The sequence below is a fragment of the Aotus nancymaae genome, unplaced genomic scaffold, assembly GCF_030222135.1.
Source record: "Aotus nancymaae isolate 86718 unplaced genomic scaffold, 86718_ANA_hifiasm-v0.15.2.pri h1tg000012l, whole genome shotgun sequence".
NCBI lineage: Eukaryota > Metazoa > Chordata > Mammalia > Primates > Aotidae > Aotus > Aotus nancymaae.
This window is the reverse complement of record NW_026988423.1, coordinates 34,587,577-34,611,968: the sequence shown is the minus strand read 5'-3', so window position 1 is coordinate 34,611,968 and position 24,392 is coordinate 34,587,577. Positions and strand designations below refer to the sequence as shown.

The 24,392-nt window shown below is 51.1% G+C and overlaps 1 protein-coding gene across 1 annotated transcript in view; it reads right to left on the bottom strand.

Moving 5' to 3' along the window:
* Positions 1 to 24,392, bottom strand: part of ST14 (ST14 transmembrane serine protease matriptase) — a 46,144-nt gene that overhangs the window by 12,792 nt on the left and 8,960 nt on the right. Inside the window, exons 2-11 of the mRNA XM_012476985.2 lie at positions 7,649 to 7,808; positions 7,269 to 7,396; positions 7,011 to 7,081; positions 6,040 to 6,197; positions 5,788 to 5,823; positions 5,257 to 5,497; positions 2,167 to 2,306; positions 1,724 to 1,821; positions 588 to 697; positions 332 to 462 (exon numbers count right to left, since the gene is read on the bottom strand). Coding sequence (XP_012332408.2) covers positions 332 to 462; positions 588 to 697; positions 1,724 to 1,821; positions 2,167 to 2,306; positions 5,257 to 5,497; positions 5,788 to 5,823; positions 6,040 to 6,197; positions 7,011 to 7,081; positions 7,269 to 7,396; positions 7,649 to 7,808 — 1,273 coding nt within the window. The remainder of the gene's footprint in view (positions 1 to 331; positions 463 to 587; positions 698 to 1,723; positions 1,822 to 2,166; positions 2,307 to 5,256; positions 5,498 to 5,787; positions 5,824 to 6,039; positions 6,198 to 7,010; positions 7,082 to 7,268; positions 7,397 to 7,648; positions 7,809 to 24,392) is intronic.

Genomic DNA, 24,392 nt, shown 5'->3' with positions numbered 1-24,392 from the left:
AGGCAAGCTCAGAAGGTCAAAGTCACGGTGAAGGTGGCCTGAGGGACAGATGGCCGGGGGAGCTCAGGTGAGGGGCGTCTCCAGCCACAGGTACCTCATGCTGTGACTGCAACCCAGAAGGGCACAGAGTGTACCAGCGCTCACAGCCATCCTGCTTTAATTAACACATCAAAGGTAGCAGGTTTTCCTCCCAAAGCTTCAGGAGGGGTGAGATGCTCTTATATTCTCCAGCATTTTAGAATCAGCAAAGCACGACGCTAACAAGACGCACGGTAGACAGAACATGCAGGCCAGGCCCTCGTCAGCCCTCCTCCCGACGGCGTTCACTCACGGTCTCTGGAATCGAAGGAGACGTATTCAGCTAAGAAGCCGGTGTCGGTGTAGGACTGATCCGAGTGGAAGCGAACTGTGATCTTGTTGCTGTTGCTGGTGACGACGAACTTGGACTTCTCTCCACAGTACCTGGAGCAGGGGGTCGGGGGGCACAAGGCGAGGAGGGACAGCTCAGAATCGGGGCGCTGGGGGGCTGGTGGGAGCCCTCCCCCTGCCCCATGGGACCGGCAGCCCCCATGCCCCCGGGGCCTCACTTCTCCCCGTTGATCTCCACATAGTCCTTGGGGCAGGTGCCCACAGGCGCGCCGGGCTCCAGCAGGTAGAAGACTTGGAAGCGCACCTTCACGTGCTTGTTGTTGGGCACCTGAGGGAACAGAGGCTGCTGGGAATCTGCGGCTTCCCTCCCTCCTTCCTGAACCCGAGGACATCGCAGGGGAGGGGCGGCATGGAGCAGGGAGAGACACTATGCCTTCCATCACCAAGACAGGCTGGAAAGTTCTCCCGGCGTTAGTGACGAAAGGAAAGGAAGGTGGCTCTGGCTGGGATGGCGTGAGGGGCATGGATGGGCGACTCTTGTCTCACACACCTTTGATGTCTTCCTGACGGCACCTCTGAGACCCAGGCGCCATTACCCTGGGTCTACCCTCACTTCATCTAGGGGCAAGCTGAGGCCCAGGGAGCTTCAGCAACTGTCCAGGTCCCTCAGTCACCGGACAAGGAGCTAGGATAAGAGTCTGGGTCTGCCTGACACTGCAGGGGAAGCCCGGACCCCGCCCTGGGTCCTCAGACACATGGTCTCTTTGGGGTTTGTTTGTTTGTGTGTGTGTTTTTGTTGCTTTTTGAGACAGGGTCTCACTGCTGCCCAGGCTGGAGTGCAATGGCACTGTCATAGCTTACTGTAGCCTTAAACTCCTGGGTTTAAGTGATCCTCCCACCTCGGCCTCCTGAGTAGCTGGGACTACAGGTGTGCACCACCATGTCTGGCTAATTTTTGTTTTTTTTTTTTTTTTTGGTAGAGATGAAGTCTCACTATGTTGCCTAGGCTGGTCTTGAATTCCTGGCCACAAGTGATCCTCCCGCCTTGGCCTCCCAGGTGTGAGTCACCATGCCGGGCTGCCTCTTTGGGATTGATAAAGAAGCTGCTCTTTCCTTTCTTCTGCCTTCCTCATTTGCCATCCACCTCTCTCTCTCTCTCTCTCTCTCTCTCTCTCACACACACACACACACATATGCACACACACACAGAGCATACACATGCACACACACATGCACACACAGCATACACATGCACACACACACATGCACACACACACAGAGCATACACATGCACACACACACATGCACACACACACAGAGCATACACATGCACACACACACCCATAGCTCCTACCTCGATGTTCCATGTGCAGTCCATGTTGGGTGGGTAGTGACCCGGGTAGTAGGGGCTGGTGAATGTCCCTTCGGTTTCACGTAAGTAGCCTCCACAGCCTGAGAGGAAAGGTGGGAGAAAGCATGAGGATCGGGAAATTGCCCGGCCAAGCAGGCAGGCGAGGGCTCTGCAGCCTGAGGCCTGGAGCTGCCTCCTGGACACCTGGACGCTGCACAGCAAGTGCACAGCCAGGAGGGCTGGGCACTGGGGGCTAAAGCTTCAGGAGGGCTCCTGACCTGGGAGGTTAGCCAGATGCCTTTGGCTTAAGCTTCAGCCTCTGCTGCTGACCTAGGCCAGCTTGCCAGCCACAGGGTCTAGCCTGTGGTCTCCTAAGCTCAGGTCATCCCCCACTAAGGCCTTCCCCTTCTCCACAGGCAGTTCCGCCCTGCCCTGCCCTTCCTTACTGCTCATCTTAGGCAGCTGGAAGAAGGTGGCCTCAAAGCCGGGATGCCGCCGCTCAGTGTTGATTATCAGCGTGATGAGCAGGACGTTCTGGGAGGAGAGGAAGGTCAGGTTGTAGGAGGGAGGGTAGGTGCCACACAACCTGTGGGGGCAGAGGGCAAGCATTAAGAAGAGCAGACAGAACCCAAGCTTCTCACACACCTGGACCAGGCTCCCAGAGGGGCCTGAGGACCCCGTCCCTAACGCAGGTCCCATCCACAGAGGGCTAAGAATGGAGTCATAAAGACCTTTATTCAGGTGAGTCCTTCCCCACATAATCACTGATGGAAGGAGTTAGTGATAAACTGTTTATCTTTGTTTAAAAGAACACCACCTGGCCAGGCGCGGTGGCTCATGCCTATAATTCCAGTACTTTGGGAGGCCAAAGCGGGAGGATCACCTGAGGTCAGGAGTTTGAAACTAGCCTGGCCAACATGGTAAAACCCCATCTCTACTAAAAATACAAAAATTAGCTGGGTGTGGTGGTGGACGCCTGTAATCCTAGCTACTCAGGAGGCTGAGGCAGGAGAATCGTTGGAACCCAGGAGGTGGAAGTTCCAGTGAGCCAAGATTGCATCATTGCACTCCAGCCTGGGCGACAGAGCAAGACTCTGTCCAAAAAAACACCCTAGAAACAATGAATGCACATGACAGAGGATTTATTAAATAAACTGTGGGCTCAATCAGAACAACAGCAGTCGCAACAACCAACATTTATTAAGAACATGCCAAGGTCAGGCCTATAATCCCAGTACATTGGGAGGGAGGCAGGAGAATCACTTGAGGCCAGCCTGGGTAACACAGTGAGACCTCATCTCCATAATCAAAAAACTTGCGAGGCATGGTGGTGCTTACCCATAGCCCTAGCTACTCAGAGGCAAGGTCAGAGGATTGCTTGAGCCCAAGGAGTTCAAGATTACAGTAAGCTATGATTGCACCACTTCACTCCAGCCTGGGTGACCAGAAGACTCGAAAAATAAAAATAAAAAGAAGAGCATGCCTGGCATGGTTCTTGGTGCTCTTAAATCTGTTAACTTGGCTGGGCACGGTGGCTCACGCCTATAATCCCAGCAGTTTGGGAGGCTGAGGTAGGCAGATCACTTGAGGTCAGGAGTTCAAGACCAGCCTGGCCAACGTGGTGAAACCTCATCTCTACTAAAATAAATAAATAAATAAATACAAAAATTAGCCGGGCATGGTGGCATGCTCCTGTAATCCCAGCTACTTGAGAGGCTGAGACAGGAGAATCCCTTGAACCTGGGAGGAGAAGTTTGCAGTGAGCTGAGATCACACCACTGCATGCCAGCCTGGGTGACACAGTGAGACTCTATCTCAAAATAAAATTTAAAAAAATATTAACAGTGGTTATTTCTAGGCAGTAAGGGATGAGTGACTTTAGTCTTCCTTTTGCTTGTTGATTTCCTTTTCCCACTGGGACCATGTATTTCTTTGTTGTACAATTAATAAATTAAATGGAAAAAAAAGTCCCGGTTGCAAAGCTGTGGCAGCAGATGGTTCTAGATTGGTTTTGGCCTGAATTTTAGCCCATTATTAATCATGAAATGTCCGCCCAGCTCATTTCCATAGACAGCCACAGAAGGCTCTGGCCCAGTGAGTGCAGGAGAGGCGCTCACCCCCCACGCGCAGCACCTCTGCGTGGTACACTCCACCCTGACGTGCGTATCCCACTGGTGCATTAACCACGCCTTTCTGTTTTCTATAATGCGGGTGCTTTGACATCTGGGCCCTGCTGACTGGAGGAACTGCCCTCCGGGGCTGGCCAATGCTTAGAGATAGGAAAAGACCCACCTGCAAGCAAACCTTCCCTGTGCAAACCCACCCATGGAGGGCCCAGCCCCAACTTCTCCATCAGGATCTCACACTCAGGGCCGCTATTCCTTGCCCTAAGCACCCCAGGCCTAAATATCAGAGAACCAGGGACAGCTCCTATGCCTCAGAGTCTGCTGAAATTATTCAAACAAGCCAATTCTAAACCTGTCACCCTGATTTGTCTTGCCCTTTCTGTGTAAACCATATACAGGCTTTTTTTTTTTTTTGGGGATGGAGTCTCGCTCTGTCACCCAGGCTGGTGTGCAGTGGTGCATTCTCAGCTCACTGCACCTTCTGCCTCCCAGGTTCAAGCAATTCTCCTGCCTTAGCCTCCTGAGTAGCTGGGAATACAGGTGCCCACTACCACACCCAGCTGATTTTTCACCAGGTTGGCTAGGCTGGCCTTGAACTCCTGACCTCAAGTGATCCAGCTCCCTCGGCCTCTCAAAGTGTTGGGCTTACAGGCATGAGCCACCATGCCCAGCCCATAATAAAAGCTCTTGCTTACATTTTCTCCTTGTTCCTGTTACCCCTTGCCCAACCCTGGTGCTTCCTCATGTGGCCTGAGACGACAGGGTCGTGCTCTGTTGCCCAGGCTAGCATGCAGTGGTGCAATCACAGTTTACTGCAGCCTCGACCTCCTGGGCTGGAGATTCTCCTGCATCAGCCTCCTGAGTAGGCACGCACCACCACACCCAGCTAAGTTTTTTATTTTTTATAGAGACAGGGTCTTGCTTGCCCAGGCTGGTCTCAAACTCCTGGCCTCAAAGGATCCTCTCGCCTCAACCTCCCCAAAGTGCTGATATTACAGGCATGAGCTACCATGCCCGGCCAACAAAATTGCCTTTTCAAGGACAATCATCTCCTGATCTGTTGGCCTTCACATACCTGCATAACAAAGCTTACATTTTACAACCGCAGGCAGTGCCTTCTCTCTGGCAGTTCAGGGGATCACACCCTGCACAGGCTAGATTTGGTATCTGAGGACCACTGGACCTTCCTCCACCCTGCCACGACTGAGACAGTCACCTTCCAGACTCCGCTGGAGCTCCCAGTGAGGATCACACCACACGTGTCTCCTGCTGCCTGGACGTCTGGCAGTGGCCTGTGGCCAAGAGTCACAAACTGGATCCCAGGCCTGTGCCACAATCCGTTGAAGAGGCTGGCCCCCATCGGGGCAGCCGCCAAGCTTCACAGCCCCACCCACTCCCCGGGGTACTCACTGCACCAGGGCGTGGGGCTCCATGGGGCTCAGGGCGTTGTACACCGTCACCAGGTCGCTGCCGCGCTCATCACAGGACGCAAGGTCAAAGCTGCGGAAGGTGAGGCTCAGCACCGAGTCCGCATCCCCCCGCAGGGCCCACTGGCAGCGGGCATGAGCGGGGTAGGGGCTGTCGGGGAAGCCGGGCGTGGTGAAGCGCGTCACCTCCACGCCCCGGGCGTGCAGGGCAAAGCTGCAGCTGTCTGCACAGGAGACAAGAATAAGGGCATGTGTCAGGGGGGCAGGGCTGGGCAGAACCGAGGGAAGAACCCGAGACCCCATGGGCGTGCACCTCAGGCCTGGCCCCTTTGAGATGCCTCAGGCTGCGCTGAGCCTCAGGAAACCAGGAAGAGGGTTTCTCAGAAGGGCCTGGAAAGACCATCATAATATACTTCATTCAGAGGGATATGCTTCTGGGGAGCCCACTGGCTCAAGGGCTTCTGGCCACACCCCCTCTTCCACACCCAGAGGAGGGGGCAGACATGATACTTACTGTCCTGGGTCCTCTGTACTGTTCTGGGGTCAGTGGCTGAAGAATAAGAGGGGGAATAAAGTGTTTACTGATACGATCCATTTCCTTATTCCTGCTTCCTTATTATCTAAAGGGAGGTGCCCGGCCAGCACGTAGTCTTCCCTCTGGGGCACCAGGTCCTGGGAGTGCCGGTTCCCTGCTGTGGTCCAGGGCCCAGCCCCACTCCATGGAAGGCTGGCCGGTCCCATGCCCACCCCGGACCCTCAGACTCACGGAAGGCCACCACTGAGGTCAACACAAAGGACTGCAGGGCGCGCGCCCGCGGGGGCAGCATGACTACGCGCTCCTCGGCCATGATGCGCTCCGCGTCCTCCACCAGGGGCTGCGGGATGCTGAACTCAGACCAGTAGTAGGCGATGACGCTGCCCTCACTGGGGGGAGAACGGGGGCCTGAGGCGGGGCTCTAGGCCCCACTTCCCCCACGCTGGCCCAGAGCGACTCCAGGGCACGTGGGCCGCTCAGGCCTCCCGTGGGGGCTGACCTGGGCCCTCCATCTGCAGGGGCCCTGCCCCAGCTCCGCTTTTGTGTGCACCCATCTTTCCACTCCGAAAGGAGAGGCCTTGCCACTTTGCTCTCTGCTCTCACAGTCTCATCCCCAACCAGACCGATTCTGGGGCCCGCTCAGGGATAGGAATGAGGGGAAGAATCCCATTGGAGTTTGGCCACAAGCAAGGAGACACCAAGTGTCACCTTCCTGAGCATGTTTTCTGACCTAGAAAGGAATGGGGAATGCCACCTGCCACACGGCATTCTCCAGGGTTCAAATGAACAGACAAAATAAAAAGCACTTTGAGAATAAAGTCTATTTCTTTTTAACAAAAGTATGCATGAAAAACTTCCCAAGCACAGAAAATGTGGGACTCATGGAAACCTGCCTGAGCGCCCCAACTCCTCCAAACCCAAATTTGGAAAAACAATAAAGACTCATGGCCGTTCCTGGCATCATGCCAAGCACTTCACAGGCCTTTGGGCAGCTCATCACAGTAATTGCTATGGTCACCTCTGCCATGGGGGCAGAAGAGTCAGGTTGCCAAGTAATGCCCAGGAGGGCAGAGCAAGGACCCTCCTTGGCTCTCCAGGCCAGGACCTCCAGCACCATCTCCCGCTTTCTGTCCCGCACACTGCAGCCGATCACATTCCTAGCCAGGCTGGGTGCATCCACTGAGCCTTCTCCCTTCACCCACCTGAAGGCCGTCACGGCCGACTCCTTGTGGTAGGGGCCCAGGACCGGGACTCGGCTGTACAGCAGCTTCAGCTGAGGAAGGGCAGAGACTCATGACGGGCTCCTCACGGCGATGATCCTGCCCCGGCCGCTCCCTCCCCTGCGGGGCCTGGGCCCCCTTCGCAGGCCACCCCCATCCGAGGTGAGGCATGTCCTCCTATCCGATGTGTGGGATGCCAGGGCAGACAGCCTGGCATGGCTCTGGGCAGGCCACACTCACCGCGTCCTTCACCTTGCTGGCCAGGCTTACAAACTCAGTAGAGCTAGAGTTCTCATAGGCATCCACAAACTTCTCATTTGTGATCCTCAGGTAGCCATTGAAGACCTTCTGGACACGCACGTCCCGGTCTGTGCGAGACCAGAAGGTGCTCAGTCAGGGGAGGCGGTACCACCCCCGCCTTGCCTCACCGTCCACAATGGGGAATGAATGCCGGGAGGGGGCCATGAGCCATCCCTGACCTTCCCATCACTTCTCATAGGGTTCCAGAGAAGCTGAGAGATTCTTGTGTCCTCACTAGGTGGCCCTAGGTCTGTCCGCTGAGGGAGAAGGGACAGCCACCACTCGTCGCCCTCCCCAGTGCCAGCCCCAGCTTTACTCACACTGGAAATGCCACACCAGGAAGCCGACTACCAACGAGACCAAGAAGAGGCCGATCAGCACGGCTGTCAGCACCACCCAGCGCACCGGGCCGTGCTTCTCCACCTTCTTGACGTTGTTGGCAGGCAGGAACTCCACTCCTTCCTCCAAGCCATTCACATCCTGCAGAGAGAGGCACTGCCACTCAGACGCTCTCGCCCCCTCTTCCCCCCACCCCCCGCTCCCCACTGGGGAAGATGTTCACATTTTGTGAGATCCAGCTTGGAGAAGAAAGCAGGGGCTTGGGGGAGAAGAAGGGGCTTTCCCCAGGGGCTTGGGGACCACTGCCCAGAGCGTACACTCTGGGACGTGAACCCTGGGCATGCTCTGGGAGGAACATGAGGTCAGCATTCCCAACCACACATCCCAGTGTCTGGACAACACCAGGCAATCACTGCTTAAGAATTGTTTGCTTAAATTAAAACACAACGAAAGGCTGTCTAAACCTATTCGTTGATGTCTCCCCTTCAGTGATCACCTTTGATGCAGAGAGTGGCCCCAGCCCAGGGCCATGACTGACAACCGTGGTGTCCCTGTGCAGACTTCTAAGAGCAGACCCTGCTCCCTCCGACGCGGCCCCTACCAGATTCAGTCCCCCCATCACCTGGCCCAGGAGCCTGTGGTTGGCACTTAACTGTACACCCTACCCAGAGCCTTGCCCTGCCAACATGGAACCAGCCAAAAGTAAAAAAGCAGTGCCATCATGGAAAAAGCTGCTCTGCCTTTAACCTTGGGCACCCCAGTCCAGGACCTCACAGCACACTGAGAGGGCCAGATATCTGTGGAATCCACACCCATGCACAGTCCCAAGAGAAGGAAAGCAAGCAAACAGAACGCCCAACAAACAGGCTGGCAACTTCCACGGGTTCCTCTCTGCCAAGGGTATCCAGGATGAGGACCCAGAATAGGGAGGGGGCAGGCAGGTGTCTGCTGCACCCAGTGACAGACCAGCAAGGGTTTCTGCCCATAGTGCACGCCATCTGGCTGCCCTGAATCCTGGGGATGCACCATGGCCTGGTGCTGTGGCACCTTAGGCTTAACTCCCTCACACCCACTCAATACAGCTCACAACAAAAGCAATGGCCCATCCCAAGCTCACAGGTGTCAGCCCTTTTAACGGTTTCCTGATATCATTCTTCTGGTGGTGATCTCATAATTCAACAGAGTAAGTTTAAGGTGACATGTCTTGGTTTGTCACCGCACCTCAGCCTCCCGAGTCGCTAGGACTATAGCTGTACACCATCAGGTCCAGTTAATTTTTTAAAAAAATTTTGTAGAGGCAAAGTCTTGCTATGTTGCCCAGGCTGGTCTCAAACTCCTGGCCTCAAGCTATCCTTTCACCTCAGCCTCCCAAAGTGATTTTCCTGTCATAGTTTTTAGATTATGTCTCCCTTTTATTTTCTCTGGGCTACCACTCTTCAATCCTTACTATATTTATCCTCTACGTATTCTTTCTCTGTATTATCCATATCATTATTTTTAACCTTTCAATTGAGTTTTTCGTTTCTGGTATCAAAATTTTAATTTCTAAGAGCTTTCTTCTTCTTTGAATTCTCCTCTTCTCTGGCATCTTGTTTCATGAATGCAAAACCTTCTCATCTTTATATTTCCAGTGAGTACCTTTTCTCTTTTTGATTTTCTCTTCCATGTTGAAGACTTTCCTCAAATGCTGAGGGGTCCTTGGTGGTTATTTTTATTCAGAAACAAGCTCCTGGAGGCCCTTTGGAAGCTCTGTGTGCATGGCTTGCCATAACTGGTTTCACCACGGGGTTGGCAGGGGACACAAGTGAGTGGCTAAACAGATTTGTTTTCTGGGTACTCCCAACTGTTAGGCTGTATACGTCCTTCTGTGGATGGTTTCATTGCTCCAGAGAAGAATTTTCTAACCTCCTGGCTGGAGTGATTTAAACCCAGCCACTAAATTTCAGGAACGGGTAGATGAGATTCATTCCCCTTCTTTTCACCTCTCACCACAGCTTTTTCTCTGTACCTGGAGTCCTCAAGTCCAGATAGTCTTTGATTCGATCTCTCCAGATTATTTTACCCATCTGCTCTGGGAATCTGTTGGGGTATCTGTGTTTTTCCTTGGGGCGGAGGTGGAGATTTGGGGATTTCTAACAATGCCCTTTCTTGTCTCATCTCTGTCTTCTAGAACACTTGAGCCCAGTCTTTTCTGAGCCTAGCAGAGAAGAGAACATTACCAAAGAAATACCAAAAGGACATTTCCAAGAGCTGAAGAAAGGCATAAATCTTTCAGTGTGAAGGCTCAGTGATGGTGAGAAAGACAAATGAAACCGCACACGTAGCCAAACCTACTGCTTTGTGATGACATTTCAGAACATCACGGATAAAGAATGGATCCTCTACGCCTCTAGCTGTCGTCTTTTCTCTCCTGTATTTTGCGTTTCTTCGTCTGGTTCTATTTTGGGAATTTTTTTGACTTGCTTTTGCAAACCTTCCATTGACTTTAAAAAATAACTTAATTGAGGCATTATTGACATAAAATAAAGTGTGTGCATTTAAGTGTACAATTTGGGGCATCCATACGCACCCATGAAACCATCCACAATTAAGATGATGCACGTGTCCATAGCCTTCCAAGTCTCCTCCTGGCCCTTCCCACATGTTCCTCCCTGAATCCATTTCCCCTCCCCAAGAAACCACTGAACTGCTTCAGGCTGCTTTTCCCAGAGCTTTATGTAAATGGAATTCTGCAGTATGCACTCTCTTCCATCCGGCTTCTTTCACTCCGCACAATTCCTCCGAGACTCACCCTGGTTCCTGTGTGCACAGCAGTGCATTCCTTTCGGTCGCTGCCTTTATCCCATCGTTTGGATGCACAAGCATGTGTTTACCTGTTCACCTGTTGATAAACATTTGAGGTGTCTCCAATTTGAGGCCATTACAAATAAAGCTGCTAGAAACACTCCCGTAGCTGTCTTTGTACTGGCATATCAGCAATGAACAACTGGGAACTAAAACTAAAAGATACCATTTACAATAGCTTCAAAAATATGAAATACTTAGAGGTAAATCTGACCAAAAAAATACACAAAACCTGTACACTGAAAGATGCAAAACACTGCTGGGAGAAATTCTGAAAGACCTAAATTAACTGAGCAATAGATGCTGTTCATGGATTAGAAGACTCAATATTAAGGTATCTATTCTCAAATTTAGCTACAGATTCAATGCAATCTTTTTTTTTTTTAAGATACAGTGTCGGCTGGGCCCAGTGGCTCATGCCTGTAATCCCAGCACTTTGGGAGGCCAAGGCGGGCAGATCACCTGAGGTCAGGAGTTCTAGACCAGCCTGACCAACATGGAGAAACCCCGTCTCTCCTGAAAATACAAAATTAGCTGGGTGTGGTGGCGCATGCCTGTAATCCCAGCATTTTGGGAGACTGAGGCAGGCAGATCACCTGAGGTCAGGAGTTCGGGACCAGCCTGGCCAACATGGTGAAACCCCGTATCTACTGAAAATACACAAATTAGCCAGGCATGGTGGTGCACACCTGTAGTCTCAGCTACTCAGGAGGCTGAAGTATAAAAGTCGCTTGAGGCCAGGTGTGGTGGCTCATGCCTGTAATCTCAGCACTTTGGGAGGCCAAGGCGGGCAGATTACCTGAGGTCAGGAGTTCAAGACCAGCCTGACCAACATGGTGAAACCCTGTCTTTAATTTAAATTTAAAAAAAAAAAAAAAAAGAATCGCTTGAACCTGGGAGGCAAAGGTTGCAGTGAGCCGAGATCATACCACTGTAATCCAACCTGGGCAACAGAGCGAGACTTGGTCTCAAAAAAAAAAAAAATTTAACAAAAGGGCCAGGCATGGTGGCTCATGCCTGCACTGTGAAAGGCCAAGTTGGGTGGATCACTTGAGCCCATGAGTTCAAGACCAGCCTGGCAACATGGCTAAACCCCATCTCCTCAAAAATATAAAAAACTAGCCAGGCGTGGCAGCATGCACCTGTAGTCCTGGCTACTCGGGAGGCTGAGGGAAGAGGATCATCTGAGCCCAGGAAGGCTGAGGCTGCAGTGAGGCACGATCATAGTACTCCAGCGAGCCACGATCATAGTACTCCAGCCTGGGCAAGCCTTCCAACCACATCTCAAAAAAAAAAAAGGAAGAAAGAAATGAAACAAAATAATAATTTATTATATTTAGATGTATATCCAATTCACAGAGTAATTTCACAACTATTTTCTTACTGGATCCTCACAACACTCCTGTGAATCATTCAAGACTCACTGGTGCATCTGGGTGCTGTGGCTCACACCTGTAATCCCAGCACTTTTGGGAGGCCGAGATAGGTGGATCATGAACTCAAGAGATCAAGACCATCCTGGCCAACATAGTGAAACCCTGACTCTATTAAAAACACAAAAATTAGGCCGGGCGCGGTGGCTCACGCCTGTAATCCCAGCACTTTGGGAGGCCGAGGCGGGTGGATCACGAGGTCAAGAGATCAAGACCATCCTGGTCAACATGGTGAAACCCCGTCTCTACTAAAAATACAAAAAATTAGCTGGGCATGGTGGCGCGTGCCTGTAATCCCAGCTACTCAGGAGGCTGAGGCAGGAGAATTGCCCGAACCCAGGAGGCGGAGGTTGCAGTGAGCCGAGATCGTGCCATTGCACTCCAGCCTGGGTAACAAGAGCGAAACTCCGTCTCAAAAAAAAAAAAATACAAAAATTAGCTGGGGTGGTGGCGCATGCCTTTAGTTCCAGCTACTCGGGAGGCTGAGACAGGAGAATTGCTTGAACCCGAGAGGCGGAGGTTGCAGTGAGCCAAGATCGCGTCACTGCACTCCAGCCTGGAGACATTGAGACTCCGTCTAAAAAAAAAAAAAAAAAAAGACTCGCTGGTGCTATCACCCCTGTTATATAGAGAAGGCAGGGAAGAATGCTAATTTTGCAAGGTCACCTAGCACTTGGTGGCAGATCCAGAATCTGGTCCTGGTTTTCTGCCTCCCAGCATGGTTAGGTTCCAGAACTCAGGGAGCAAGAATTCAGGGGAACAGAAAAGTAGGCAGAGGCTCCCATGAGAAGGGGGAAGGTGGCTGAGGGCATTAACGGTAGATCCAGGGTCACCCCAGACTCTGCCATGGAGCGAGGCTGTCACTGTGGCGCTAGCTGAATGGGGGGTCCACCGCCCTCCCTGTGGTGTGAGCTCTGTGGCTCCACTCAGCCCAAAAGTGCCATCTAATCAGTAACTGGGCTGCTTCCTTTTATAGTCTTAGCTCTTGGCTCCATTTTCAGGTGTAATAGAGATAGTATTGCATAATCCCATCATTTTATTGGTAAGAATACTGAGGCTGAAAGAGGGAGTGGCCTGTCCAAGGTCACAAAGTTAGTCAAGTCAGTGAAGCAGCAAAGCTCCTTTAACTCCTGGGCAGGGGAGGAGAAAGGAAGGTCTCAGGGAGCTCCCATCCACCCCAGCTCAACTGTAAACAGAACACCTCTCCACGGGGCCACAGAGCTGACAGGAGGGAATGTATGTCTGTGCCTGCTTTCACTTCTCCTGTCTCTCTTTCTTAAAAGTAAACACATTTGCAGGTGCACACATAAAATGGTGCTATGAAGCCAGGTGTCTGCTTACCATAAACACAGATAGAGGCCATGTAGCTATCACAGCCTCTTCCTACTGGCCCACTCTAGTCAGATCCTGGCCAAAGGGCCCAGAAACACAGCTCAGCTCTAGGCCATTCCGACAAGGGGGCGAGGAATGACTTATAGGAGCGTGGTTGGGAATAAAGGGCTCAGGACAGGCAGGGTACAGACCCCAGAAGGCCAGGATCTAACAGGGACCACCATCATCCCACCCAGCAAAGACCACCATCCATCCCACCCAGCAGGGAGGAGATCTGACCATCACCATCCCACCCAACTTTCCACAGGGAGCGAGGGGTCAGATCCAGAAACCCAGGAAGGGAGAGTGGAGAAGTCCTATTTCATCTTATCTCATTGCTTTAAGCACGCTAGAGCAACTGATGCATATCCTCCCCAAAGCCGAGCTCTCCAAAACCAAAAGAAAAAACACTGATTTCTAGAGGGCCAAAAAAGAGACCTATTTTATTTGATAATATAGGAAAGATTATTGCGGCCAGCCTACTCTCAATAAGTCAGAAACTCACCAGGGCTGAAAGCTAAATGCTGAGCTAACAAAACTCTGTCTGAGTCAACCAGAGAATCCTCCCTCTGAGAGGAACACTCTCCTGGTTCCTTAAATACACACTCAGACCTGTCACTGGGTGCAAACCCTCCAGGGCCCACAACCCCACTGGCTCTGGGGATCAACAAGTCCAAAGCCAGAATTTGCCATGGGTAGCTCAAGAGTGTGGTTGTTCTTAGAGAAAAGCAATGGGGAAGAGCCCCTACACTTACAAACAACAAAATACTGCCAACCGCCCGCAAACCCACACAAGATTCCAGCCAAAGCAGACAGGGAGAAACGAAGCTTCATGCCAGACCTTTTCTAAAGCTTGTTCCTCCTGTGGCTATGGTAGAGTGTGATCGGCTGGGATGGAAGGGGCTGAACCTGGAAACCTGAAGAGGTCACTTGGAATCCCGGGGAGGGACCTTGAAGGGCAATCACATGGCAACAGGTAATCTGCTTCTGAGGCTGAAGATCAAGGTCAAGGGGCAGGGGCGATGCCACCGGCTAGGGACCCAGCTGTGCCGCTCAGACCTGAAGCGAGGACGGGGTGGCTGGATTTGTGTATTGCTGCCAAGTGCCACTGATTTGTGCCCAATGCTCTTGACTGACACACTCAGTGACTCAGTGTACCCACCCACCAGGTGAGACGGATTTCAATCCCATGACGTCATCACCACCACCAGAGTCATGAGAACCATAAACTACCCCTGTAATTGTTCAAGCGAGAAAGGAAAGTACTGCCCGAGCAACTGCAAGGGTTTTGCTGGGGAAGAGAGCATTCTGTGGCAGTCCGAAGATGCCTTCCTTTGCAAGGGAAAGACTGAGCCAGCACAACCTCGTGGCCGCTCCCTGCTGGATTGGCCACAGGGTTGTGCTGGATCCTGGCCAGATTACCCGGAAACCCAGCACAGCTCGGGCCCACCTCAGATGACAACAGGGAATGACTGCCAAGAATGAACACCGTGTTTGTCACCTGGGCAATACTGAAAGGAAACAGATACTGAAAGGAGACAGATATCAGAAGGATGTTACAGGAAGTCCTCTTCATCAGGCTGCTGATTATAAAAGGGACCTGTCTCCAGCTAGGAGGGGCCCCATGTAGACAGGCCCTCCCCAGTTAAATCAGCAGCCACTGGAAAGCTCCGGCAACTGTGCACAGAACCGGTGGTCAGCCCATCTGCGGGCTCCTGAGGGCGGGACCCCACCCCACCTGCCACTTACAGCAGTCCAGGACGCAGCACCGGGTCTCATAAGAGAGGACACTTGAGTGCTTATCTGGGGATGACCGAGGGGCAAACGAGAAAGGAAAAGAAAGCCCACACTGGAATCCTCCCACCTACTCCCCAACCAGGGGCAATCCATCTCTCTAGGAGCCAATTCTCACTAAACCTGCAAGAGCCTTGGGTTCCCACTGATCGCAACCCCCAGCATTTCTCGGACTTGTCTGGTCATGAAAAATAACAATAAAAATCAACTTAAACAAACGCAGTGTTTGTTCCACATCCAGATTCCCAAGCCCCTCTCCCTGGAGATTCTGATGTCATCAGTCAGGAGCAGGGCCTGGGATTTGGAAGGTTTTATCAAATGCCTTAGGTTATTCTTGGGAACCTGAAAGTTGGAGAAACACCACTCGCCATTTCCAGGAGGCTCACCCCTTCCCATCACCAGCAGGAGGAGCTGGCTTATAGCCTCAGCTGGTCTCTTTTGAGCAACCACCTGGGATTCAGGGGAGCTGCTGTGCCAGGTCGAACTTTGTTCCATGCCCTGGGGACCCTCCCACAACTGGTTATAAGCATCGTCCCAGAAGTCCCCGAAGCTATCACTTTTCCCAGAGACACACACTCTAGGTCCTCCCGGGAGAGCACAGGGCCAGCCGCAAGCCCAGCCAGCTGGTAGTGGACACTCCCAAACCCCGGCCTGCCCACCTTTCTGACCCGTCACCGCCGTCAGCTGCCCAACAGAAGGAGCTGCCAGAAAATGGGGCTGCAGGGCCGCAAGAAAGATCCAGAAATATCTGTAACTCCAGCCCATCAGGGGAACACAAAGCTGACCCACAGTCCAGAACTCCCACAGAAGGAAGTAAACCACAAGTCTCCACACCTGGTGGGAGCCTGAAGGAAAGTCCCCCGGGCTCTGACTCAGCCAGCTGTGAGGACTGCTGTGAGGACTTCCGTCAACACAGAAACCCAGTGGGTCTCTGCCAGCCAGCAGCCGGCTCCTGCGGGTTCCAGTCAGGGTCCTGTCCCAACTCCCAGCACTTCCCAGGGCCCTCCCCATGCAGCCAGGGGACCAGGAGCCTCGTACAGAGCACCCTTGACGTAAGTAACGCCGTCTTAGAAAAAGACTTCATCTTACATTTCATAGGGCACTTTGCCAACAGGGACAAGACATTTTGCTTAATAAATAAAGACTATATTTGGCCATGCACGGTGGCTCACGCTTGTAATCCCAGCACTTTGGGAGGCCAAGGTGGGCGAATCACAAGGTCAGGAGTTCGAGACCAGCCTGACTAACATGGTGAAACCCTGTCTCTACTGAAAACACAAAAATTAGCCAGGTGTGGTGGCATGCATCTATAATCCCAGCTACTCGGGAGGCTGAGGCAGGAGAATTGCCTGAACCCCAGAGGCGGAGGTTGCAATGAGCCAGGGTCGCACCACTGCACTTTAGCCTGGGCAACAGAGCAAGACTCCATCTCCACAAACAACAAGAACAAGAACAAAATAAAGACTACATCCAACCAGAGAAGAGCACACAAGCACGCTCCTTCACGGTCGGTCCTCACCAGAGGACTCTGTGGCCATAAAAAGAGCAGAGTGTCAGCAGCTCGAGATGCCGTCTTCACTGACAGCGTTTTGCTGTCACTCGTGATAACCACCCAGCATCTGCCAACGAAGGCTCTGCCAACATCAGAAACTTCCCTGCAAGACTGACGAACAGCCCAGCTCAGACCAGGAGATTACTTTTGTCTTCGTGGCTCTTCCTGGACTGGTGTGTTGACCCTTTTTCCTAACCCCTTTCTCTTGATGTTAAATGTTACTTTGATGTGGAGTGTTTAATCTATACTTTTATATATTGGTTAAGTATATTATTATGTATGGTTTGCAGTGTTGACTGGAGTGGTTTGAGCCTGTGTGCCTGAAGCTCTGACTACAGAGTAAACAGGAAGTATTAAAGAGAACTGTCTCCTTGGGAACTCCGTGCGGCTCAGGTGTGACTGAAGTCACATCACTATCTCTGACTTTGTGGAAAGACACAAAGGTGCACGGACCTGGTTGTCTGTGACCTCGCACCACTCATGAGAATTGGCACAATCAGCTTAGCAGGCATAGCTGGCACAGCAGATTCTAAGGCCAAAGCCTCCACTAACATTTAAATTAGAAATCAAGCCGATTGAAAAAACATACTGCCTCCCTCTCGAAAAAGAAACATAATCTCACTACACCTTGAAAGTCTGGCTCCCTGAGGAAAACCTCAGGTGATGGGGTTCTTTACCCACGTCCTATAGCTCCAAGAGCTGACACGGTCTCGGCTGACGCCAGGCTAGGAAGCATAGTAAGCATGGTCTCAACTTAGGAGATGGGAATTGGCCAAACAAATTTTTAACTCGGCTGAAAGAAGAGAAAGCCAATGATTGCATAATCCCCACTCATACGGTTGACCAAGGTGGGAAATCGAACAGTTGCCCAAATAGAATTGGAAGTCAGAAAGACTCCCTGTATGATCCCTGAGGGGAAACAAATCCCTGCACTTTTAATGCAAAGTATCTCACAGATTGCCAGACAGGAAAAGAGGCAGCTCAAAGAATTTTAAGGAAAAGTAAATCCCTGTCAGAGGTAACTTTTAGGGAGGAACCCATGCAGAGAATTTAGGAGATTACAATGACCACTGAGGCGGGTATATACAGAAAGACTTACAATAACTAGAAAGAGAGTTATTGATGATAACTATGAGAATCGCAGACCTCAGGACACCAGCGAGGACAGAGAATACACCACAGCAGAGTTACTAAAACTAAGAACGGAGTTTTGCCAAAGACAGAGCACAATGCGGACCGGCCCCTCCTTCTGCGGGAGAATGGAGCAGACACCATGGCACTATCAGGCACAGAAACTCGGATCCCTGCACAAGCAGGAAACGTCATGAACTATTATAAAACTACCAAATCATAAACCATTAGAACCATCAACAAATCAGCCAAGGCTGGGTGTGGTGGCTCACGCCTGTAATCCCAGCACTTCAGGAGGCTGAGGCAGGTGGATCACCTGAGGTCAGAAGTTTGAGATCAGCCTGGCCAACATGGTGAAACCCCGTATCTACTATAAATACAAAATTAACCGGGTGTGGTGGCACACACCTGTAGTCCCAGCTACTCAGAGGCTGAGACAGGACAATCTCTTGAACCTGGCAGGCAAAGGTTGCAGTGAGCGGAGATCGCACCACTGCACTCCAGCCTGGACAAGACAGAGACTCCATCTCAAAAAAAAAGAAAGAAGTCTGGGCGCGGTGGCTCACGTCTGTAATCCCAGCACTTTGGGAGGTCAAGGTAGGCGGATCACGAGGTCAAGAGATCAAAACTATCCTGGCCAACATGGTGAAATCCCCTCTCTACTAAAAAATACAAAAATTAGCTGGGCGTGGTGCCACACACCTGTAGTCCCAGCTACTCAGGAGGCTGAGGCAGGAGGATTGCTGAACCCAGGAGGCGGAGGTTTCAGTGAGCCGAGATCGTGCCACTGCACTCTAGCATGGCGCCTGGCGACAGAGCAAGACTGTCTCAAAAAAGAAAGAAAGAAAGAAGAAGGAAGGAAGGAAGGAAGGAAGGAAGGAAGGAAGGAAGGAAGGAAGGAAGGAAGGAAGGAAGGAAAGAAAGAAAGAAAGAAAGAAAGAAAGAAAGAAAGAAAGAAGGAAGGAAAGAGAGAAGAAACTAATCAGCCAAGATGTGTTCTAGCCCTCTGGGACTGGATCACATGAGCCTAGAGAGCCGTGCACCCATATTTAGGCCCAACAAAATCTGGAGATGGACTTGGAACAATCTAACACACGGACAAAGGAATCCAAGAAAATCAGCTCTCTTAGGGACGGTATGTGATAGATATAATGAATTTGCCACTCAGCTGGAAATTCCAGCCATAAATGAAATTCAGAGAACACTTCTGTTAGGAGCACCACCTAACGTGCAGTTCTCCTACATGAATGCTCTCTTGGTATGCAGAGCCATGCAAGATATAACAGACTTAGAATCATCAGGAACCATGAGGTAACACTTAATGGCAAACCTGAAAAACATATCAAGAGACAGGGGTTAGGAAAAGGGGTTAATGAACCAGTCCACAGACAGCCATGAAGACTAACAAAGTCTGGGCTGGGCTGGGCTGGACGGTTCATCAGTCTTTCAGGGAAGAGTCTGTAATGTGGGCAGAGCCTTTGGCAGTGGATGTTGGGTGCTCATCTCCAGTGACAACAGAGGGCGAGCAGCCAAAGTCCTGCTCTTTTTATGGCCACAGAGTCCTCTGGTGAGGACTGACAGTGGAGGAGTGTGCTCGTCTGGAAGGATGCAGTCTTTAAATTTATCAAGCAAACACCTTGTTCTTGTCGGCAAAGTGCCCTATGAAATGTAAGATGAAGTCTTTTTCTAAGATGGAGTTACTTACGTCAAGGGTGGCTCTATACAGGGAGTTGGTCATAACTGCCACCCCGCACCCACACACCCCACCCCCAGGAGAAGCAGCGAAGGGCCTGGTGTGGGTGGGGGGCAACACTAGCTTTGGAGTCAGATAGATTTGGGCTCAAAATTCAGCTCTGCCACACTTTCAGCTATCTGGGTTTTTGATAAAGCCTCTTAACCCTTTTTTCATCTGAAAATGAAGCCTAGTTGCTCTAAGAATTAGAGGTGATATTTATTGAAAATACCTACATGGCACAAAGATGTCAAAAATAATGAGTGTGTTTGCTGTGGCCGCCGCCTCCCTCACAATCCCTTGGGAGCCCTCAGAGGCAGCAGAGCAGCTCCTGGGGCTGTAGTCTCCCTCCTCCTGCTGCCCTGCGTCTGTCTGTGGTTTTGAATCCCTAACTTGTCTTAAGGAATGATCCAGAGACCCTCTGTGCCCTGCTCCTGCTTCAAGCCAATTATTCCATTATTTTGAGGCCTTGCAAAAATATATATTTGAAACAAGGTTTTCATTGTTTTAAAAAATGTTTTTGAAAATTACCAGAAACTTGATGTGTAAGCTGAGGCCCAGAGCATGCTGTAACCTGGCCAGCACTCTCTGGCCTTGTGGGGTAAATCACCCATGGGCATGAGTGGGTAGGGGCACCCTGGTTGGCCTTCTTCTCTCTCCCAGAGGCCAGTCTCTGCATCCTCAGTGGACAGAGGGGCTTCAGGGAAGCGGGACAGCAGCAGAGCCCCTCTGGAGCGTGGGTTGGGGCAGAGTGGCAAAGGTGGGTGGATGTAGGCCAGCCAAGGATTGGCTCCTGGGCTCCTGGGAAGACCTGCCAGGCCACTCCCCACTGGTCTTTGAGGCCCACATAGTAGACTTGTGCTGTTAAGGTCTTTCATTTTGGGTGGGTTTTTTTTTTTTTTTTTTTGAGACCAAACCTCACTCTGTTGCCCGGTCTGGAGTGCAGTGGCACCAACTCAGCTCACCGCAAGCTCCGCCTCTGGGTTCAAACAATTCTCCTGCCTCAGCCTCCCGAGTAGCTGGGATTACAGGTGCCCATCACCACACCCGGCTAATTTTTGTATTTTTAGAAGAGACGGGATTTTGCCATGTTGGCCAGGCTGGTCTCAAACTCCTGATCTCAGGTGATCCGCTCGCCTCGGCCTCCCAAAGTGCTGGGATTACAAGCATGAGCCACCGTGTCCAGCTTTCATTTTGTTTTGAAGTTTGAATCTGAACTCCAGCTGGTCCACGAGACCAAAGGGAGGAATGGGGCCGCCTGGCTTTGGGCAGATGGGTGAACAGTGGGTGGAGAAATTAAAATCAAAGAGATACAGTAGGTAGTCATTAGCAGGAATTAGCTAATTATGTTCTATTTGGAAGGTCATAAGGGGTTATTAACCCACTTTTAAGAGGGGAAAACTGAGGCACCAAGAAAAGTATTTACCCCAACAGCTCAGGCTCTCAGCCCTGACCACTCACCTGATTACCCTACATCCTCCCCTGCACCAGCTCCCCAGAAAGGAAAGAAGAGACTTGTGTCAGGCAGTCCTGCCTGAAGCCAGTTCTTTGCCCCCCTACAGGGTCCCATTGCAGATGTGTGAGGCTTGCACAGAGCACCCTTGACATAAGTAACTCCATCTTAGAGAAAGACATCATCTTACGTTTCGCTTTGTCAGCAGGGACAAGACGTCCTGCAGATAAATAAACACAGCATCCAACCAGACAAGGATATACACAAGCATACTCCTCCACTGTCAGTCCTCAGTAGAGGACTCTGTGGCCATAAAAAGAGGACAGCCGGGCACAGTGGCTCACGCCTGGAATCCCAACATTTTGGGAGGCTGAGGTGGGAGGATAGCCTGGGCAATGCAGTGAGACCCCATCTCTATGAAATTTTATTTTTTAATTAGTTCAGCATGGTGGCACAGCTACTCAGTAGGCTACGATGGGAAGATCACTTGAGCCTGGGATGTCGAGGCTGCAGTAAGCTGTGATCATGCCACTGCACTCCAGCTTGGGCAACAGAGCAAGACCCTGTCTCAAAAAAAAAAAAAAAAAAGCCGAACAAAAGAAAAGAAAAATAAAACAAGAGAAAAGAGCAGGACTTCAGCAGCCTGAAATGGCTGTCTTAATTGACACTACCTTGCTGTCATTCATGATAAGCACCTAGTATCTGCCAGGGAAGCCTCTGCCGACATCAGAAACTCTTTCCCATGAAACAGACAGACTGCCCAGGCTAGAGCATGAGGTTCTTTTTGTCTTCCCGGCTCTCCCTGAACTAGTTCATTAGCCCTTTTTCCTAACCCCTTTCTCTTGATGATAAATGTTACTCTGATGTGGAATGTTTAATCTATACATTTATATACTGATTAAGTATATTATTATGTATGGTTTGCAGTGTTGACTGCCTGTGGCACAGCTTCAGCCCGTGTGCCCAAGGCTCTGACTCCGTGTGAGCAGGAAGTACTAAGGAGAATTGCCTCTTTGAGAGCTCCATGTGGTTCGTGGCTTTTATGATTGAAATTGCATCAATAAAAGCCTGACCTTGTGGAAAGATACAAACGTGCAGGCACCTCGTTATCTCTGACCTTGCACCACTCACGAGACCCCCCACCTCCCCGCCAATATTGCAGGAAAGCCCACTGAAGCCCAGAGAGGTCATGCTCTGCTGACCCAGCAAGCCCACTTCCGAGTATTCATCCAAAGGAAGGAATTGAAACCAGGACCCTGAAGGGATAGCTGCATCCCATACTCACTGCAGCACTGTTCACAGAAGCCAAGATGTGGAAACAAACTTAGCGAATGAATGGATAAACAAAATGTACAGTTAGTCTGTACATTCAATAAGAGGTCTTGTCTTCAGTGTTCTTGCCACAAAATAATTATTATTATAGATAAATAGAATAATAGATAAAGAGGGCGGGAGGCAACTTTGGAAGGTGATGGATATTTTTACAGCCTAACTTATGGTGATGGTGTCCCTGGTGTCACCATACGTCCACTCATCAGGTTGTACACATTAAATAGGTACGGCTTTTTGTATAGCAATCATACCTCAATAAAGTAGTCTAAATCAATAAATACAGTGTTGATTTCAAAAGAAAAAAAGGAACACTCTGCAAAACTCTATCTACTACAAAGCTCACTTCTTGGGCCCAAGAGACAGACCCCTGCTGTCTCCATCCCTGTATATGGGTTGTCATCCTTCAACGTTGGTCTAGGGGCACTGGCTCCCCCAACTCGGACCTCGGGTCTAGTCAGGAGGTCCCCCAAGCCTATTAGGAACCAAGAGGTTCCTAGGCAGTCCCATCTGTCTGCTCAGGATGGCTGGTCTCCCCTACCGCCTACAGAACCCTGCCTGCCCTCGAGCACACAGGCCAAAGCTGAGCCTCGCCAGGAATCCTCCCTGGACCACACCAAGTCACACTACTTTCTCCCAGGGGCCTCACCTCCTCCCCAGCCTGCACCATGCTGGGTGGACCTGGCAGTCCTGGGTGGTCATGGTGCCCCGGTTTCCTCTTCCTACTGCCTTTCTCCCTCCCCCTCCACCCTCGGCCTTGCCCAGAGGTAGCACTTGATTGATTAATTGATGGATTGATGGAAGGTCTTCTCTCTCCATAAGCAGACTTAGGCGGCCTCCCCAGGGCAGGCTGGAATAATCCACCAGGTGCCAAGTGCCTTCAACCAAGAAGGGGAGAAAATACTCGGTCCACACCTCAGGGATCTGCTGGCAGTCCCCCAAGCTCTCTGGAGTCAGCCCTGGCCTGGCCACCCACTGTCCTCAGACCCCATTTACGATTGGACTCTGCCCAATCGCCTCCTTTCCTGGGCCTCAGTTCAGTGTGTCGCCCCCAAAACACACACATCAGGACATAACCTCTTTTGCTAATTCTAGCCAGAGAATTGCATCCCTGACTCTCTAATCCCACTGTTTACACCAGCCCTCTCCTTATGTGTCAAAGACCCACTTCCCAGCCCAGCCACCCCACCTTCCTCCCGCCACAAGTCACCAGATCTGCCTGCAGCAGCACAACCAGGCAGATCCCCCAAAACCCAACAAGAGAAACAAGAGGTGCAGCCAGTGCCTCGTAACTTCTTTTCATTCATTTTCCTGACTTTTTACCAAATCCACATTCTGATTTCACGAGCTAGTGTGCCTTTTATTACTGATGTTTTTATTGAGATACTTGTAGGTTCCCATGCGGTTGTAGGAAATTACACTGAGATTGTTGAGATTGTTGTACCAACTTGTACAGCTGGCCCAGTTTCCCCCAATAGTCACACCTCATAAAACTACACCATGATACCACAGCTGCGGTATCATCCGCAGATCTTATTCAGATTTCCCATTTCACTGCTACGAATGTGAGTATTAAGTTCTATGTATGTCATCACTAGCAGAGGCTCCTCTCCAGCATCACAGTCAAATTTGAACAGCTCCCACAAGAGGATGCCCTGTGGCTTCTGTAACCACAGCCACCTCCCTCCTGTTCCCCACTCCTTCAGCACCACAATCACCAATCTGTCTCTGCTGCTAACATGGTGTCACTTCAAAAATTATGTTATATAAATAAATAATACAGTGTGTATGGAACTGTTGGCTTTATTTTAACTGCACAGCATTCCCTGGAGGTCATTAAGTTGTTGCATCCATCAGCTTGTTCCTTGTCATGGCTGAGTCGCATTCCATGGCATGGAGGTGTCACTGTCTGTTTCTGCCTTGGGGAACCCAGGGATCTGCAGAAGCTAGCAGGAAAGACCCAAGCCTGCCTTGGAGAACCCAGGGATCTGCAGAAGCTAGCAGGAAAGACCCAAACCCGCCTGCAGCCTGGCTAGGTTCTGAAACACCCTTCCACGGCCACAAATCTGAGCACCTGTTTTGGGAA